This window comes from Panthera uncia, chromosome B1, assembly GCF_023721935.1.
Source record: "Panthera uncia isolate 11264 chromosome B1, Puncia_PCG_1.0, whole genome shotgun sequence".
Taxonomy (NCBI): Eukaryota; Metazoa; Chordata; class Mammalia; order Carnivora; family Felidae; genus Panthera; species Panthera uncia.
Genome location: NC_064811.1, coordinates 4163351 through 4182046, shown reverse-complemented (window position 1 = coordinate 4182046; position 18696 = coordinate 4163351). Strand labels below are relative to the sequence as shown.

Sequence of the window (18696 nt, the reverse complement as noted above, 5' to 3'; positions counted from 1 at the left end):
AGCACAAGGGTTGGAAGATGGAGCGGAGGAAATCCCCCGCGGAATTTTCCACACCATTTTCCGGGTGTGGAAAGCGAGTCTGTGGTGGGTGAACGATTTAGGGAGCGTCCCGGGGCGAGCCCTGGGATGGTGTTCAAACCCAGACCTGTTTTGACTCTCACATCACCGTGAGCGGACCGGGCAGCTCGAGGTCCCCGAGTGTCATATTGGTTAGTGACCGCAGGCCTGGGGTGGGAGTGTCTGTCCAGCAGTTAGGAAATTCCCAGTTCAAACCATCTGTCCATAAAAGGTGAACCTTTGAGTTGGTTAGAATGGCGACAGAAACCTCTGGACGTGGAGAGGAGAGAGAACGGGGTGGGGGAGTGTGTGCGGTTGACTGTGTTTCCTTTATGTTGGTGATGAGGAGGATGGCTGGCGTGGAGAGGGCGGAGACGTCCTGAAGATGGGAACCAACGAGAGAATTTGCCGGAAGCAGCGGGACAGTAGCTGCGGAGTCTGACCGAGGCTGGGTCTCCATGGAAAGCCCGGGCCTTTAGCTTTACCCCGAGCTTCTGTGAGAGGGCATGGCCATGTGGGGGCCCCCTGCCCGGGCAGAATCCAGAGGACTTGGGGTTCTCTGGGTCAGGTTAATTATCTTTCTTACTCCTCCAACCTCAAACTCCAATCAGAGCAAAATTTATTTATTTATTTATTAATGTTTATTTATTTTTGAGAGAGCACAAGCAGGGGAGGGACGGAGAGAGAGAGGGAGACACAGAGTCGGAAGCAGGCTCTAGGCTGCGAACTGTCAGCGCAGAGCCCGATGCGGGGCTCAGACTCATGCATCGTGAGATCACGATCTGAGCCGAAGTCGGACAGTTAACCTACTGAGCCACCCAGGTGCCCCCAGAGCAGAATTTAAAGGCATTTTAGAAATTGGGAATCCAGTAGGGAGATTCTGGATAATGAAAAACATCAACAAAATCTACAAGTGGCATCGACGTTTAGATGACTGATGTGACGGGCATTCCGATGGGGCCTCACGTGTACGTCATCCTCGTTGGGCCTCGAGCCTCTTGAGGGGGAAAGTGTGGTCTCGGGGTCACAGGTAAAGCAGCACATGGGCCCTGCTGCCCGGTGCGCGTGTGGCGGGGTGCGAATTCAGACCCAGGCCGGTGGGACGTGGGAGCCCGTTTCTTAGAAGTAGGCGTTACTACAGTGTAAACCCCCGGAGGACAGGGTCCTGCCTGTCCGTGGGTCACGCCCAGCCCAGGTGTGCTCACGACCGACCCTGCTCGTGACCGTTGGCTGAGCCAGTGATAAAGCAGTGAATGGTCGTGCATTCAGAAACTTGCCAGTCCCCGCGTGGGCATCACCAGTTTCCAGATTTGGAGTTCCGGTACTTGAATTTGAGCTGCTCTCACTGTGCGGGGGGGGCCTTTTCAAACACGCTCCTGGGATCCTGGGCCATCCCTGTAGGCAGTGCAGTTAGGAACAGCAGTGTGTGAGCTCGGTGGGAACGGTGGCACCTTGGGCACCTACAGCGTGTTCTCCCTTACAGCCGTCACTAAAACCGGTCTCGTTTACTTTATTTCTTCGGACACCACACGCTCTCAAGTACCCTTGAGTGCCCTCGTGGACGTGGTGTACTCGTAAAACATCTAACAGCTCATATCATCATCGGGAAAGTACGCAGAATTTCTCGCCACCGGCTCCAGGTGAACGCTGAACAGTACCTGCCGGGAGACGACCGGGGACGAGGCTGCTTTTGGTGGCCCTTTCTGTTCCTCAGTTTTCAGGCCTAGCCCAGCGATCTGATGATTATTTTTCACCTAAGTGGGATGCCGCAGTAGTCGGGGAAAGAGGACAGAGCCTGGGGGGTGGAGCGTGCTCGTAGCCGCGTTCGGGAGTAAGCTCCCCGTTTCGTTGCCACGTGGCTAGGAGAGCAGATGCGTATACTTCAAGCTGCCTTGCTGTCCAGAGCGAGTAAACTTCACAGATGTGTGGAGGTAATTTCCAAAACAAAGCATAAAAAAGAAATACCGTGTAGTCACTAGTGAGGATGATCGTTCCGTGTAGAATATTAAATGGCCGGCCGTCGCAGGGACCTGAGCGAAGTTGAATGGTGATCCCGAGAGGCTCGGCCCTCGGCACTGGAGACTGGCGCTAGGTTTAGAAACACAGTGACATAGCTCGCTGTAGAGAACAGCGTGCAGCGAGCAGCGGGTCAGCTGACACCGGTGTTAGGTTCGTGGTCTGGAGGAAATGGACTAAAACAGCCATATTCATCACACCTTGAACGTTATGGTAAGCAGAGTCTTCCTGATGGAATTATGTGGTCAGAGCAGTGTTTGTGACTAACATTTGCCACGGGTCTTAGGGGTGTTTTTAAGGGAGGGACAGCCCTTCTGTGGCCCATTGCCTGTCGCCCTCTGTCCTGCGTCCCTACTAAAAGCGGTGATATGTCAGGGGTAGAGTGTAACTGGCAGCGTCTACAATTAACCATTTTCACTGCGCCGTTTCCTGCTGTTCAGACTGGAACTGTGTGGTTTCTTGTTTAGGATGTCTGTAATACTTGTGCTGAGTCATTTTGAGTTCAGTGAATGGGGAACAGTTCTATTTTTAGCCCCTCAAGGCCCCATGAGGGCGGCGGGTGGAGCGGAGTCCTGTGCACCTGTCCGGATCGCGCCCACCGGAGAGAGACTCCGTTCTGGTTTAAATAGGACCTCCGACCACTGAGTAAAGGTCCTCGGAAATTCGTCTTCCCTTTTCGTACTCTGTGAAGGACTTTTCTTTCTTCCTGTGAGAAATAGAAAAACTTTCAAGTTTCAAAGTCTTCGTAGCAAACGATTATTTGTTTGTGCGTGTTTCCAGCATCTGTCCCTCCGGGAGCTTTGGCTCTTCTTGTCACCCTCCCAGTTTCAGGCTCTTCTGTGCCCTGCTCGTGACCTTTAAGAGAAGACAAAGCTCTCACACTCGCTCAGGGCCGTGGCTCTGAGTGCTTTCTTGTTTCAGTCGTCAGTGTTCACTGGAGAAAAGAACACAATTGCCTTGTTTTCTCTAGACCATGAGCTCCCAGAGGAGCTGCACGCGATGTTTGTGACTTTTCCCCCCCTCTTTGTACTGAGTCCGGTACAAGATTTCCTCACGCAGATATCGAATATTGTTTTTGATGGTGACCGTTGGCCGTACGATGAGTGTTTAGGTCCGTAGGCTGCACCGTGGGTGACATGCCATAGCCCTGGGAAGACCAGCCATTCTGGGCGGTACATTCATACTTTCACATTTTATCAGCAGGTGCCGTTGAGTATACTTTACTAGTAAAATATGTGTACTAAATTGGATCAGCGAACCTGTAGCTTTTCAACTCTTGTGTTGTTTACGTATTGATAACGCATTTCATTTGGAACGTGGAAGATTTGTAAGACCTTTATGTTAAAGCAAGGGTGTACAGATACCTGATTTTTTATATACCTGGCAGTAAACTAATGTGTGTTTTGTTCTCATGCAGAGCTCTGGTATCGAGACTCTGGTGGAGGAGCTCTGCTCCAGACTGAAAGACCTGCAGAGTAAGCAAGGTGAGCGTAGCCCCTGGAGGGCCTGCACACAGTAGGCTGTTTGCGCCCTGCACACAGTAGGCCGTTCGCACCAGGGCCGCGGGCACCAAGGGAGATGGTTGAGGACACCCTAGGATCGGCCAGAGACAGACAAGAAGAGGAAAGTCTTTGTGTTCATTGCGTCTCCATGGCAGCGTCATGCTGTGTCTTCAGCTCTTAGTGGCTTCTGGGTCACCCTTAGCGGTCCCTTGTCGATAGGTCCCTGCTCTCAGAGGAGTCACTTAATCCACGGGCACCCTCACGATGGGGGGATGTTTGGTGTCATGTTCACATCAAAACCCAGGGCTCGGGATCGGGAGCGGTATTTCCTCCTTCCCGTCCTTGTCCCCCGTGAATATCTGCCCGTTGACATCAAGGCCTCCGAGGGTGTTGACACTGATTATTTCAGATTTGACAGGAATTTCTGCCTTGACTCTTGGAGGTTTTTTGGAAGGGCAGTCTTTGAAGCTCGTTAAAGTCTTTTCGACTCGTGAATCCTCACGGCTTCTCGGGCCAACTTTTCTGCAAGCCCTTGGAGTGAAAGCTATGTGTTAAAGTTAAGGCTCTTTGTTTTTCTTGCCCTCTTCGTGGCCATTTTGCCGCCTAGTGACCCTTGAGCCTTCCTTCCAAGGGCACAGTTTATTTGTTTTTAACCTAAGGCAGTAGGTACCATGAGCTAAGCTGAGAGTATAGCCCTTTGCTTCAGTTTTATTGAAACACAGCCCTTGCTCAGAGATGTTGTAAGAGAGCTGATCGTAATGGATTTTCTTAACAGATTCGTATCGGTTGAGAGGAGTCAGTACAAAGTCCATGGGTGGGGAATTGAGCGAGAAAATAATTTCTGGAATTAAACATGGTCTCTCTCCTTCTGCTGTAATTAATAGGGGATGTCAGTCTGTCAGTCAGGTGCCTCTAGAGCCCTCTGTCAGTGATGAGGCGAACAGCTCTCACCCCTCAGCCCCCCATCAGTATGGTGAAGCTAGAGAATTCCCTCTGGTGCTGTGAAGAAGTAGATCTTTATTGCATAAGAAGACAAATTGGGTATAGAGTTCTTTTCAGCCACTAAGCCTATATGATTTCCGACTAAAGTTCCTTGAGAAACTTAAAAAAAAAAAAAAATCATTTGTTAACTAGATACAAGACCAATCTTTCTGAATTTTTGTTTCATAACAGAAGAGAAGATTCACAAAAAGTTAGAGGGGTCTCCCTCTCCAGAGGCAGAATTATCCCCTACAGCAAAGGATCAAGTGGAAATGTATGTAAGATTGTATTCATTAACAAAATGTGCACGGTTAAAAATCCGACTAATAACTGCTGTGTGCTTTACCGGTTTTGTTCGTTGCCTTGTATTCAGTCTCCCATTTTATAATCCAGGAAACATGTGTTGAGCACTTCTTGTGTGCGTGACACTGAGGAGTCAGAGGTGAATGAGACGGTCCTGTCCTTGTCATACGTACTGAATCAGGATTTGGGAACTGGGTGAGCGAAAGAAACACGGTTGTTACTGACTGTCCACCCAGTGTGCTGTCACACCAGTCCCCGGAGACGGCTGTGAGAAAGTGGGCTCGCCCTTGTTCCGCACGCAGGGAAAGCGGGGTTCCACTGCTGCGTACAAAGAAGTGTGGGCAAGTCATTGACCTTGTCAAGCTTGTTTCCTGAAGGTGCTCTGAGTCCTTTGTTTGTAGATGGCTGGTAAAGTCAGCTGCTTTATAAGCAGAACTTGCTTATTGTACAATTTATTTGAATCTTACGAACTTCTAGAACTTCAGGTGAAAATAGCTTTTATTGGTTGATGTGGACAGGTGCTTGCTGTCCAGTGTGGCCGCCGTAAGTCACGTGTGGCTGTTTAGCACTTGAAATGTGGCCACTTCAAATTGAGATGTGCTGTAAATGTAGAACTCTCACGAGATTTCAAAATTTGGTATAAAAAGGAATGTAAAATATTACATTAATATTTTAAAATACCAATTAATATGTTGCAAGGATGATGTTGTGGATATATTTGGTTAAGTAAACTACATCATTGGATTCCCTTTCACCTGTGTTTTCTTGCACTTTTAATGTGACTCCGAGGAGGTTAAAAATTCTCTGTGAGGTTCACGATGTATTCCCATTAGACAGCTCTGGTAGAGACTGGAAAGGAGAATCAAACATAGGCCCTTCGAAAACATGGCCTTTTGTCACCTCACAAGTGACCTTGACTGTTGCCTCCAGAGTACGGTGCCCTTGGTAGGCAACCCGACTCTAGATTCTTGCTTTGGCAGTCCGTCTTGCTCTGAGATTTGCCGGGACTACCGGCTTCTTGGCAGATTGGAAAGTCATCTTCCTTGTTTTCAGGCCCTGTAGAAGCAGGCTCCGTGGCTCTTCCTACCCTGCATTTCCAGTAGTCGCTGGCCTCCTCGGGTTTCGTGTGCACACAGGTTCCTGTGCCTCACAAGTGGTACTCCCCAGACTGCGACGTTTCTGGAACGTCAGGGCTCTGCTGTGGCCCACTTTTCCTAATGGTTCTGGGCCGCACCAGCATCCTCTTTCCCAAACACCCGAGTACCCTTCCTCATCCGTGCCGTGTCTGACTTAATGCCGGGCATGGCTCCTGAGAAAATGTAACGGTGACAACAGTCCCATAATATTCCCGCTCCTCTCGTACATTAATTCCTTTGCTCCTCACAGCTCTGTGAGGCAGGTAAAAGTATTACGTGTGTTTCCTAGGCCGCGGAGACGTTCCGTCACATGCCTGAGGTCACACAGCTAGTCAGGGCAGCGTCAAGGTTCCCAGTCGGGGAGCGTGGCTTCAGAGCTCGTGCGCTCCAGCTTTCAAATTCCTCCCCTCCCCGTGCTCCAAAGGGCCTCGGGAGAGAAGTCCCGTGGCCGCCCTTGTACGGCTGAGAATGCGGACGGGACGGACCGCAGATAACGAGCTTCAAGTCACCAGCATAGTAAGTCACGTGGGCGGAGACTCAGATGCAGCTCTTTCTTACCAAGAGATGACTTGCTTGCCACTGCATTGTATTTGTCCTTTGTGACTTCTCAGTTAAGACCTTAAGGACGAAAACCGCCCTCTTCCCAATATTCTAAATATCCTTCGAGGGCTCGTGTCCGTGCTGAACATAAAGTTGCTCAAGACACGGGACTAAACGTAAGGCGTGTTTCGCTGTGTCGCTCGTTTTTGGCTTTAAAGTTCATGGTTTGTGGGTGACGTCAGTGGTGGCTGTTAAAACGGGAGGCGATGTCGCCTGCTGTGTCTGAGTGCCCGCCTTGAAGCCTTCCCTCTGTGTTTCAGGTACTACGAAGCGTTCCCACCGCTGTCCGAGAAGCCGGTCTGCCTGCAGGAGATCATGACCGTGTGGAACAGGTCTAAAGTCTGTTCTTACTCCAGCTCTTCGTCGTCGTCCACGGCGCCCCCCGCCAGCACAGACACGTCCTCCCCCAAAGACTGCAACAGCGAAGGCGAAGCGAGCAAGGAGAGAAGCCGCGAGGCGGGCACCACTGCACACGAGAGAGCCCAGAGCAAGAGCAGAAGCGAGAAGGAGGACCGGTTCGGGCACGGCGCCACGGAAGAGAAGCCCGCCCTGTACAAAAAGCAGGTCCGACACAAACCTGAGGGACGGATTCGCCCTCGCTCGTGGTCCTCCGGCTCGAGTGAAGCGGGCTCAAGTTCGAGCGGTCCTCGGGGAGAACTAAAAGCCTCCGTGAAGTGCGTGAAAGTCCGACACAAGACGCGAGAAGTTCGGAACAAGAAAGGGCGGAACGGGCCGGGCAGGCTGTCGCTGAAGCCCGGCGACAAGGCCGAGCGGGCCGTCCACGCCGCCGGCAGCAGCAGCAGCGGCAGCGGCGGCGGCGGCGGCTCCGTCAAGCCGCTGTGCCGGCGCGGGAAGAGGCCCCTGAAGGACCCGGGGAGGAGAGACCCCGGGAGCGCCGAAGGAAGAGACCTGTCCCTGGAGAGCAGAAACGACAGGGAGTACAAGGAGGAGCCGCTGTGGTACACGGAGCCGATTGCCGAGTATTTCGTTCCTCTGAGCAGGAAAAGCAAACTAGAGACCACCTACCGAAACAGACCGGATGCGAGCGACCTGCCGTCGGAGGCGGTGGACGAGTTGTCAGAGTCCGTGCGCGGTCTTTGTATCAGCAACAATAATATGCATAAAACATACCTCGCAGCAGGTACTTTCATCGATGGTCATTTTGTAGAAATGCCTGCGGTCATCAATGAGGATGTTGACCTCACTGGGACCTCGTTCTGTCCTCTCCCGGAGGACAACAAATATCTGGATGGTATTCATCTGTCAGAATTAACACACTTCTATGAAGTGGACATTGATCAATCCATGTTGGATCCTGGTGCCTCAGAAACCACGCAAGGAGAAAGTCGGATTTTGAATATGATTCGACAAAAAAGCAAAGAGAAAACCGATTTTGAGGCAGAATGTTGCATAGTGTTAGATGGAATGGAGTTGCAAGGGGAACGTGCAATATGGACAGATTCTACCAGCTCCGTGGGCGCCGAGGGCTTATTCCTGCAAGACCTCGGCAATCTGGCTCAGTTCTGGGAGTGCTGTTCATCCAGCTCGGGCGATGCCGACGGGGAGAGTTTTGGGGGGGATTCTCCAATCAGACTCTCCCCGATCTTGGACAGCACGGCGCTCAATCCACATTTGCTTGCTGGCAATCAGGAGCTCTTTTCAGATATTAATGAAGGATCTGGTATAAACTCTTGTTTTTCAGTGTTTGAAGTGCAATGCAGTAATTCTGTTTTACCGTTTTCTTTTGAAACACTCAACTTGGGGAATGAAAATACAGATTCTAGTGCTAATATGCTTGGGAAAACACAGTCTAGATTGCTAATATGGACCAAAAATAGTGCCTTTGAAGAAAACGAACACTGTTCTAATCTCTCAACAAGAACTTGTAGCCCATGGTCCCATTCGGAAGAGACGCGTTCAGACAACGAGACGTTAAATATTCAGTTTGAAGAGTCCACGCAGTTTAACGCAGAAGATATGAATTATGTGGTTCCTAGAGTCTCGTCAAATTATGTAGATGAAGAACTTCTAGATTTCTTGCAAGACGAAACTTGCCAGCAAAACAGTAGAACGTTGGGAGAAATTCCCACCTTAGTCTTCAAACAAACATCGAAGCTAGAATCTGTCTGCGGTATTCAGCTAGAACAAAAAACGGAACCCAAAACCTTGGAAACTGCGCGAGGGTGTGGCGAGAGCGGTCCACGTGGAGGCGGTTACAGCTCAGGGGTCATTAAAGACATTTGGACAAAGATGGCAGACGGGGGTTCTGTCGCTGCGGCGGACGTAGAGCGAACGGATGAGGAGTTGTTCCCGACCGACGTCACCAACTGCTGCTGCTGCCGGGACGCTGAGGCTGAGGCCGAGACCCTCCGGGAGCCCAGCAAGGCCGTGCAGAGGTCGGAGTACCGTCTGTGGGAGGGCCAGAAGGAGAGCCCGGACAAGAGAGCTTTTGTGTCCGGGGAGCTGTCGAAGGTGGACGGTGGCGACTACACTACGCCCTCGAAACCTTGGGACGCGGCCCAGGACAAAGAGAACACTTTCATTCTCGGAGGAGTTTACGGAGAACTCAAGACCTTCAGCAGTGACGGGGAGTGGGCGGTCGTCCCGCCCGGTCCCACGAAGGGAAGCCTGCTGCAGTGTGCGGCTTCTGACGTGGTGACCATAGCAGGTACGGATGTCTTCATGACCCCGGGAAACAGTTTCGCTCCCGGTCACAGGCAGTTGTGGAAACCCTTCGTGTCGTTTGAGCAGAACGATTCGCCGAGGAGTGGGGAAAATGGATTAAATAAGGGATTTTCTTTTATCTTCCATGAAGACTTACTAGGAGCTTGTGGTAACTTTCAGGTTGAGGATCCTGGGCTTGAATATTCCTTCTCTTCCTTTGACTTAAGCAATCCGTTCTCACAAGTTCTTCACGTGGAGTGTTCATTCGAACCCGAAGGGATTGCCTCTTTCAGCCCGAGTTTTAAACCGAAATCCATCCTGTGCTCTGATTCGGACGGCGAAGTGTTTCACCCCAGGATATGTGGCGTCGACAGAACACAGTACAGGGCTATTCGGATCTCTCCGAGGACTCACTTCCGCCCCATTTCTGCATCTGAGCTGTCCCCGGGAGGAGGAAGTGAGTCGGAATTTGAATCTGAGAAAGAGGAAGCAAATCTGCCCATTCCTTCTCAAGCCGATGCGTTTGAAGATCCACAGGCAGATCTCCAGCCACTGGAAGAAGATGCGGAGAAAGAAGGCCATTACTATGGAAAATCAGAGCTCGAGTCTGGAAAATTCCTTCCCAGGTTAAAAAAGTCTGGCATGGAAAAGAGCGCTCAGACATCACTGGATTCTCAGGAGGAATCAGCCGGGATTCTGCCAGCGGGGAAGCGGAATCAGTGTTTGGAGTGTAGCATGAATGAATCTCCGGAAATTGCTTTAGAAAGCTCAGAAGCAAATTGTAAAATAATGGCACAATGCGAGGAAGAAATTAATAATTTTTGCAGTTGCAAAGCAGGTTGTCAGTTTCCTGCTTATGAAGATAATCCAGTTTCTTCGGGACAGCTGGAAGAGGTAGGTGTGTGCGTGTGTTGGTACGTGATGAAAGCTGTGGCTCGGACTTGAATGTGAGAATAGCCGTATCGGGCAGTGAAGGATAGGGTTCAGTTATTGGGAAATCAGCTTAAATGTCTTAAAACTTATGTTCTCATGACTTTATATAAGGACTTAAAGTGGATTTGATGTTTATAAATTTGAGCCAGACAGGAGACGTCTTCTGCAGAGGAAAGACATTTTTAAATCACAGGATAGGAGCTTCTCGAGTGTTGTCTTGATCTGCACGTACCGTGCGTCAGGCAGAACCTCATCCTCAAGCGTTCCAGACTGGGAAGGTGACGGATCGGGAGTGGCTCCGAACTCTGCAGAAGGCCCTTTGCTCTTTGGAAGCCGAAGCGGACGGTTTCTTTAAGTAGCGAGCGAGCGAGCCCACCCGAGGGCCTCCGAGAGGCTGATCAGTTTGAAACTTAGTTTCACATGTAAAATAAACCACATCTATGTCGAGTGCTCTCGCGTGGATTGTGGTATGCGTGAAAACTAGCCCACGGTCCAGATGTGGCAGAAGGGCTTCTGCAGAACTACGATGACGTTCCTCGCTTTGTACCAAGTATATACTCCTCGAGCTGTGTGGATTGCGTGTTGAGTCTGTCAGACGAGGTTCATTAGTAGTAGTCGTTTTGTGAATGGGAGTCACAATCCCCTTTGTTCCTGAGAAGTGGTTCGAGGTTAAATTGAGTGTGCTAGAAATCACACTTGAGGTAATAACCTGTTTCACAAAAAGCACAGTGATCTGCCTGTTTCCCAACCGTTATTTGGCCGTGCCTGGCCTTTTTCCAGGAGCAGCTTATTAAAAAGATAGTTGGAGGTGTTTACAAGTCCTGCCGCGAGTGGCCAGAGAGCCACTAGATGTCCTACCTGCCATCTGTCCCCGTGCCCGCTCCACCCACCTCTCCTATGTCGAAATCCTACCTGTACCCCCTGTACCAAGAGGCTCTCCAGACCCCACCGCCTTTTGACCCGCTCCCTGATTCCTTCCCTCTCTCCTCCACCCCCACCAGCATCGGAAGTAATTTCTCCCTTCTCTTACTTCTCATGCACCCTGTGCCTCTTTTTCTACTGCATTTTCCTTTTTTTTTTTTTTTTCTTTTTTTTTTTTTTTTTCTTTTTTTTTTAATGCTTGCTTATTTTTGAGAGAGAGACAGAGAGAGTGTGAGCAGGGGAGGGGCAGAGCAAGAGAAGACACAGAATCGGAAGCAGGCTCCAGGCTCTGGGCCGTCAACACGGAGCCCAGCGCGGGGCTCGAACTCCCGAGCCACGAGATCGTGACCTGACCCCGAGTTGGACAGTTAACCGACTGAGCCACCCAGGCGCCCCACATTTCCCATTTTTCGTGAGTCATGTATGTACTTTTTCTTGTTAGGTTATAAGCTCCTTACGGATATAGATTCTGCCTTCCTCCCTTGCGGAGTCAGTGCCTAGGTGGGACGCGGGTGCTCGTGATGGGAGGAAGCCCCACAGAGAGTCACTGCTCTGGTTAGCTTGCCCAGAGACCTGTAGGTGTGAACTGAATCCCAGTGAAACGTTGAAATCCGAGCTGCTAAGAAAGAAAACCAATAACGTTGTCAGCCTTTATCTGTCTGTTTATTGCCCCGCTTTTTATCCTCGAATTTTCCTTTATGTACTTTGTATTTCACCTGGTTCCAGATTGGGAAGAAAGAAAAAGAGGGAAGAAGCGAGATTCTACATCATACCACTGCCATATTCCTTCGCTTTCTAGTATGTTGATGGATTTACGTGTTATCAGCATTCTGGGTTGTCTTGGAAGGCCTCTAGCCAAGTCCTCAGAGGGCCTTGCGGGGTTGTCTGCTGGTCTCCCTGTAGCCGCGGCTCTCGGCCCGGCCTCTGGGCGGAGGTGCTGGGGTGTAGAGCGGGGTCAGAGCTCCCGTCATAGATTGATCTGAGGTATGGGGAGGTTGGGAGAGGGTCTGACAGGACAGCACGGGGCCAGGCTTGGAGCAGAGTGTATACCTTTCCACCGTCACACTGCCTGGTCAGTCTAGGGGAGTCCCTACGAGGGTCGTCTTCCCCCCTTTCCCGAGAGGGGGCAGTCTGGGAGCCCCGTTGTAAAGGTCACTGTTCAAAGGCCACCTTTTCAGAGCGGGTGGACTAACGTGTAGGAATTCTAGGGGTACCTGGCTTGTTCAAGTGGCAAAGTATCGACTTTTGATCTCAGGGTGGTGATGGTGAGTTCAAGCCCCTTGGGTTGGGTGCAGAGTTTCCTTGGAAATGACAAAATAAAACAAAAAACTTAAAATGTAGAAATTCTGATAGCATTGGTGCCCAGGAGCGTGGATTCTTTTCAAAAGTTCAGTTCAGTCAATTTCAGCAAACATGTTTTGAATACCTGTTACCTGCTTATCGCTGAGGTAGATGTCCTGGATGAACAGGACATCATCCTTGCCCTTGAAGAATTCAGTCTTGTTACGAAGACCAGTTTGTAAGCAGATTGTTTTAATTGAAATAGGCACTTTAGTCATAGGGCTCAAACTCCGAAGGTACAGGAGGGTGGATACACACAGTGAACAGGTCCCTCCCCAGCAGCCATGAGCATGTGTTCTGGTACGTCCTTCCAGGATATTTAGGCACGTAGAAGCAAAGACACATTCGCACAGATTTTTTCTTTCTTTTTTTCTTTTCACAGAAATGGCATTTTACTATAATCGCCTTTCCTTTTCGGTTCCAGTGTGTGGACAGATGTGCTGTGATTTGCGTAGCCGGTTCCTTATCTTTTAGGGCATTTGGGCGAAAGTAATCGTAGGTCACACGGTGGGTGGTGTGGCGGAGGTGAGCACAGGATGCCGTGGGAGCCCAGAGCAGAGCCCTCCCGGCAGCGAGGGTCCCCGGGCAGAAGGGAAAGGAGCAGGGCGCTCGGGGCAGAACGGACAGCGCGAGCAAAGGCGAAAAGGCTTGGAGTTTCTCGCGTGCGTAGAGCACCTGCCAGCAGTGAGTTCGTGGCTTCTCAAGTACAGAACGGAGGTGAGGAGCAGCGGAGCGTGCCTTGGGTGTCCGTTTGTGCCTAAGTTTGTGGCGCAAATGTTCTCCTTGTTGTTTACTCGGTCGCCAACTTGGTGCCGTGCTCTTTGCAGCATGGAGAAACAGCAGAGGGTCGAGCCGTCTCCAGGAGTTTGTGGTCCGGCCAGGAGAGGACGCCTGGCGGTCAGAGGCTCTGATGAACCGGGGGGGGGGGGGGGGGGGGGGGCGTCCTTGGCCCTTGGGGCATGGCACCCGGCCCACCTGTGCCCCTGACCCCAGTGTCCGGGACAGGGCCTGAGTGGTTCCTGCTGCCTGCCACTTGCTGTCAGTAAAGGAGAACCCGTCCTCTGTGCACACTCTGCGTCCCTCCGTTTATATTCGCTTTCCTTTCCTCTCGTGACCCGGATACCTGAGGGCTGACTGTGGCTGGGGGGCACTTTTCAGTACCCTTCCCGGAGTAGCCTCAGAACCACCAGTCACCTTTGTTCTCCCAGACCCAGGAGCTCAGTGAGAGTTCTGGGTGGGGCCTCTACCCAGCTTCCGCCTCCTAAAGAGTGGAATTTGAGTGTCCCATCTGGTGCCAGAAACGTTTCTGGTCAGGCTTTCTGGCCCAAATACATGTGTTCTCTGTTTTTGCACTGTTTCGTTCATTCATTGAATATGAGTGAGCCCACTCTGTCCAGGCGCCGGGCTGGGTGCTGGGGACACGCACGGAGCCCTGCCCTTGCCGGTGACATTCACCGACAGCATGTGACTGATTATAGTGTTCACTGGTGTGCCTGCACCAGGGAGAGGGCACGTCGGGGTGCCCGGAGGACTTGCCAAGAAGTAGGTGCTCGGGGCCGGCTCTCGGCCAAGGTGTGATTTGAAGACAGGCTTGCAGATGAGAAGCCGTCTGGGGGAGAGGCAGAGCGGAGCTAAGGCAGAGGTGCCCGGCCCGGCCCAGCTGTGTTCTCGCTTACTTTCCCTTCGTCCGTTCTCCGCCAACCAGAAGTTGAATCCGTGCATACGGTGGACGTTATTTATGCAAAGCATGGTCGTCTTTGCTGACCAACCCAGAAGCTGTAGACAGCGGAGTGCAAAGAGGTCGTAAGATAGCGCAGGTTCATCGGATGTGTGTTCGCTGTAGCATATGGAACAGCACAAAGAAGCCTGTGCCTTCGATCGACATTCAGGGGAGGAGGCAGAAAACACCCTAAAAGCATAGCAGAAACTGGGGTGACTTTAACAGTGGTTTCAGCCTGAGAGGGGGGCGGGGTGGGGAGGCAGAGGATGGCACACCAGATGATCAGGGACCTGCATGCAGGTGGCGCCTTTTCTTCAGGCCAGCAGGCATCGAGTGTCCGCTTTGAGTGTGCCTTGTGCCCGGAGGTGCCCGTAAGAAGCTCACTGCCTGTCCTGCTCCAGTCTAGTGCAGCCTCCCCTCCATTCATGCCGGCCCCTCCGGCTTGCTCTCCAGCCGCCTCCCACCGTCCGCAATGAGTTCTTTCTCCCTTTCTTAACCTGGCCCCCACCCCTGCGGTCTCGAGACAGGGTTTCACGGTGAGCCATACAGCTGCCCTTGTGCGAATCAACACCGATCCCTCCACAGCTGCCTGGGACGTTTTCTTTTGCAGGTAGGAACTTGTTGCCTCCAAATCTGTCTGCTTTCAGTGGTGCTCTGGGGGTGAGGGCGACTGTGTCGCTCCCAGGTAGCACTGAGCTGCCATCTGGCATAGGGTAGGTGTGCCTTGGAGCGAAGGCAAGGCCCTTCCAGAAAGATCTTAGGGTTCTGTGAATTAATGTGCTGGATACAGTTAATTACCTTGAACGCTGTAGACCTTGGCTGTTGCTGGCTTCATGTGCGTGAGGCTGCCCCTGTGAGTTCTGCCTAGTAAGTAGTCGTACTGACCGCTAGCGTTGGAGTAAGCTGGGGGAGAACTTAGTGAAGGTTCGCTGGCCTCGCTGGGTTCTTCAGTTTCTCATTTAAGAGTGTTTCCGCGAGGTTAAGCGAAAAATGAGACTTGGCGGTGTTTCCTGTTAGTTAAATAATAAAAAATCCATTATTGAATCAAAAAGTCTTAGACCCATAAAACAACTTACGTGTAAGAGAGTAACAGAATCCTGTCAGGATTGATGGTCATTGGTTGCTAAAATAGCTCAGGTTTCAACCTTGAACACATAACAATAACAAAACGTTCTCTAAAACACTAAAGACGCGTGCAGTATTCACAGTCCTTTATTTGGATTTAGTTTCACCGTCCTCTGGTCTCAGCAAAGCAGATGCTTGAGTTACAAAGACGTTTAGGCTGGTAACTCTGCCTGTACCGTTTCTTTCTGTCCCGCATTGTCTTCGACTCCCTCCTGCCCGTGCACATGAGGAGGAGGGTCCTCCCTTTTCTCCAGAGCACTGCACACCAGTGGAGACTTGGGACCGCCCTGTTACTTCTCTGCATTTCCAAAATAGAGAAATTTGCCTTACCTGGGGATGTTTATGGGGAATATTCTGCCTCGTAAGAGTTTTTGTTGTGTCTCTAAAAAGATTTTCATTCCACTTCCAATATAAATGCTTCTTAAGAAAAACTTCTTTTATGTGCTACGAACGCTTTGGCTTTTCAAATTCACCTTGTTGGGGCGCTTGGGTTCAAGACCCACAATGGGTGTAGAGATTACTTAAAAATAGAATCTTTAAAGTAAATAAAATCACCTTGTCTAGAATAGTATTAAAAACACAAAAACAAATAATTGTCAGTTTGGGGTGTCTGGGTGGCTCAAGTCGTTTAAGCGTCCAACTCTTGATCTCAGCTCAGGTCTCGATCTCAGGGTCGTGAGTTCAGGCTCCACATTGTGCTCTGTGCTGGGCATGAAGCCTACTTTAATTTTTTTTTTTTTATCATTTATTTATTTTTGAGAGAGAGAGACAGAGACAGAGCATGAACGGGGGAGGGTCAGAGAGAGGGAGACACAGAATCTGAAACAGGCTCCAGGCTCTGAGCTGTCAGCCCACAGCCCGATGCGGGGCTCGAACTCATGGAGCGAGAGATCATGACCTGAGCTGAAGTCAGATGCATGAAGGCTACTTCAAAAAAAAAAATAGTCATCATTTAAAAATCCTGGATTTATAGTTCATAGTTAATAATGCTTGAATTTTCTCTTTTATCCTGAAAGCTTGTAAACTTTTTTCTGTGTTCGTTTAACCTCAACAGTTTCCTGTATTGAACACTGATGTTCAAGGAATGAATAGAAGTCAAGAAAAACAGACTTGGTGGGAAAAAGCCTTGTACTCTCCTCTTTTTCCTGCGTCAGAGTGTGAAGGTAGGTCATTGATTCTTTCGTTCAGATTTCTAATTCGTTACGAGCAATTCTTCCACTATGAGTATCAGTCCAGAAAACATTTACCAAGAGGCTTTCGTGTAGCCAGCGTTTGTGAGACACTGGAGACACAGAGATGAGAACTACATCCTGCCCTTAGCTTGCGATGTGGGGAAAGGCATTCGGATACCTAAAAGCAGGACCGACCTTTGACCGCATCTGGGCAGGATCCCAGTGAATCGTGGGGCAGAAATCATCAGCTATGGGGGGGATCTTCAGGAAGATGCCCAGATGGGGAAGCCGGGCAAGGGCAGAGCCCGTGAAAGAGAACAGCCTATACTGGGGCAAGAGGATCTCTGGCAGGTGGAGGGAACAGGGACCCATCGGGCCCAGCTGGGTTGTAAGCTGAGGCTGGAGAGGCAGACAGGGAAGGAGCCCATCGGGAGGTTTGGGAGCTCTGCCGAATTAGGTCAGGTTTAACCTGCAGGAAGGGAAGGTGGTTTAAAAGATTGCGAATTGGAGGGTATCTCGGCAGAGGTGTGTTTTATTATTTAAAAAAAATTTTTTTTGATTTATTAATTTTGAGGGAGTGGGGGAGGGACGCAGAGAAAGAGAGACCCAAGCAGGCTCCGCACCGTCAGCACAGAGCCCGATGCACGGCTTGAACTCACGAAACCGTGAGATCATGGCCTGAGCCGAAACCGAGAGTCTGCCACTTAACCGAGTGAGTCCCCCAGGTGCCCCCAGGCACCTTTGTGTTCTACAACAATTCTATCAGCAGAGCGGAGAGGGAATTGAGGAGCAGTTGAAAAGCCGAAGGTACCGACTGGGGCTCTAGGCTCCTGCAGGGGTCCGTGAGTGACGGGGTCCGTGCCTGGCCTCGGGCGCTGCTGGGGGAGTAGATGCGGGAGCGGCGAGGAGAGGTTTCGGAGAGGAGGCCCGGGCTCGCTGAAGTGAGTCTGTGAGGGCTGAGTAGCAGGGTGGGGCCGGAGGGGGCTGGCGGTGGGGGACATGGGGCAGCAGCACATTTGGTCTGTGGGCCTCTCGGGTGAGCATGCCCGGAAGCTGTAGAAAGCCCTGACCTGAAGTCCGGGGCGAGGTGAGGACTGTGAAGGCCAGGGGCTCGCTCCAGGGGGTGGGCGAGGCAGACTCCGGGCCCCTGTGTCGGGGGCCCCTGTCGGCTGCAGCGTCTGGTCTCCCCTGTTAGAGCTGGAAGGAGCACGCGCACCGTCTGTTAGCATTTATACGTCCGCGGGTCTGTCACGTCTCCGGTTGTTTTGTAACGAACGCGGAGCCAGCGACACCCCTCACTGGCCACCAGGCCTCGCGCACTCCGGCGCTCGGAACGCCTGCGCTGGCCTCCCTTTGCAGCTCGGCCTCTCCGCCCGGGCGGGAGGCGGGAGGCGGGAGGCGGGGTGGTTGCTTCTCTCTATTCTGTGAGCCCCAGATCGCCTCCCCCGAAGCTCGCCTCCCTCCTTGCCAGAGGCTCGCTGGGTCCCAAAGTGTCGGGCGAGGGCTTCAGCTTCAGCAGCCTTGTTTACCTAACCGCATTTATTAAAGGCCTGTTGCCTTAGCATCAGCTAACATCTGGGTCCCCTTTTATTATTTACCAGGTGCTCTCGATCTTTTCTGTACGTAGGCCCCACAATAGCCTTGTGAGATGTCAGCCGAAGTTTTCAGATGAGGAAGCTCTAAGATTCAGGTTTGGTACTTTGTCCGAATCATGCATATTAGCCATCGAGCTCAGGCTTGCGTCCAGGCTGTCTTCCTGTGGTCCAGAGGCTTCGTTCTCTGTAGTAGCTGTCTGTACTCGGTGCCCAGGGGGGCGCCGGGGTGATGGGAGCACAAATCTGGCCTTGGCGTGTATGTCCATCGTGCTGCACCGGGTGAGTGTTAAGTCAGAGACGAGTTAACGGGAATACAGGTAAGGGAGGCTGAGTGCCCAGAGTAGGGCAGCGAGAGGACCACCCAGAAAGTGCCAGAGGGAGAGAGGGATGTGGCAGCAGGCAGGGCCAGGGGTCTAGGAAGACCAATCCCTGTGGGAGGTTAGCGTGATTTTCAGACACTGAGTTCGTGCTTTTGTTAGTGTGTCAAGGGCCGTCTGCACAGCCTTAGTCTAGTTTCGTGTGTTAGTAAGGAGTCCGTCCCGACTCTCAGCTGTGGGTCCTTGGTGACCAGTACAGTCCCAGGTAGGTGCCGTAAGCGATGGTCAGTGCGTGACGCTTTTTTAATTGTGA

The 18696-nt window shown here is 51.5% G+C and overlaps 1 protein-coding gene across 18 annotated transcripts in view; it reads left to right on the top strand.

Moving 5' to 3' along the window:
* Positions 1-18696, top strand: part of KIAA0232 (KIAA0232 ortholog) — an 84058-nt gene that overhangs the window by 60247 nt on the left and 5115 nt on the right. For 13 of the 18 annotated variants that reach the window (XM_049630252.1, XM_049630247.1, XM_049630248.1 and 10 more), the window contains 6 exons: positions 3491-3557; positions 4749-4830; positions 4950-5054; positions 6856-10153; positions 11840-11911; positions 16354-16462. In XM_049630252.1, coding sequence (XP_049486209.1) covers positions 3491-3557; positions 4749-4830; positions 4950-5054; positions 6856-10153; positions 11840-11911; positions 16354-16462 — 3733 coding nt within the window. Of the gene's footprint in view, positions 1-3490; positions 3558-4748; positions 4831-4949; positions 5055-6855; positions 10154-11839; positions 11912-12836; positions 14785-16353; positions 16463-18696 lie in introns of those variants that run through there. The other 5 variants (XR_007457705.1, XM_049630250.1, XM_049630249.1 and 2 more) reach the window with 5 other exon arrangements.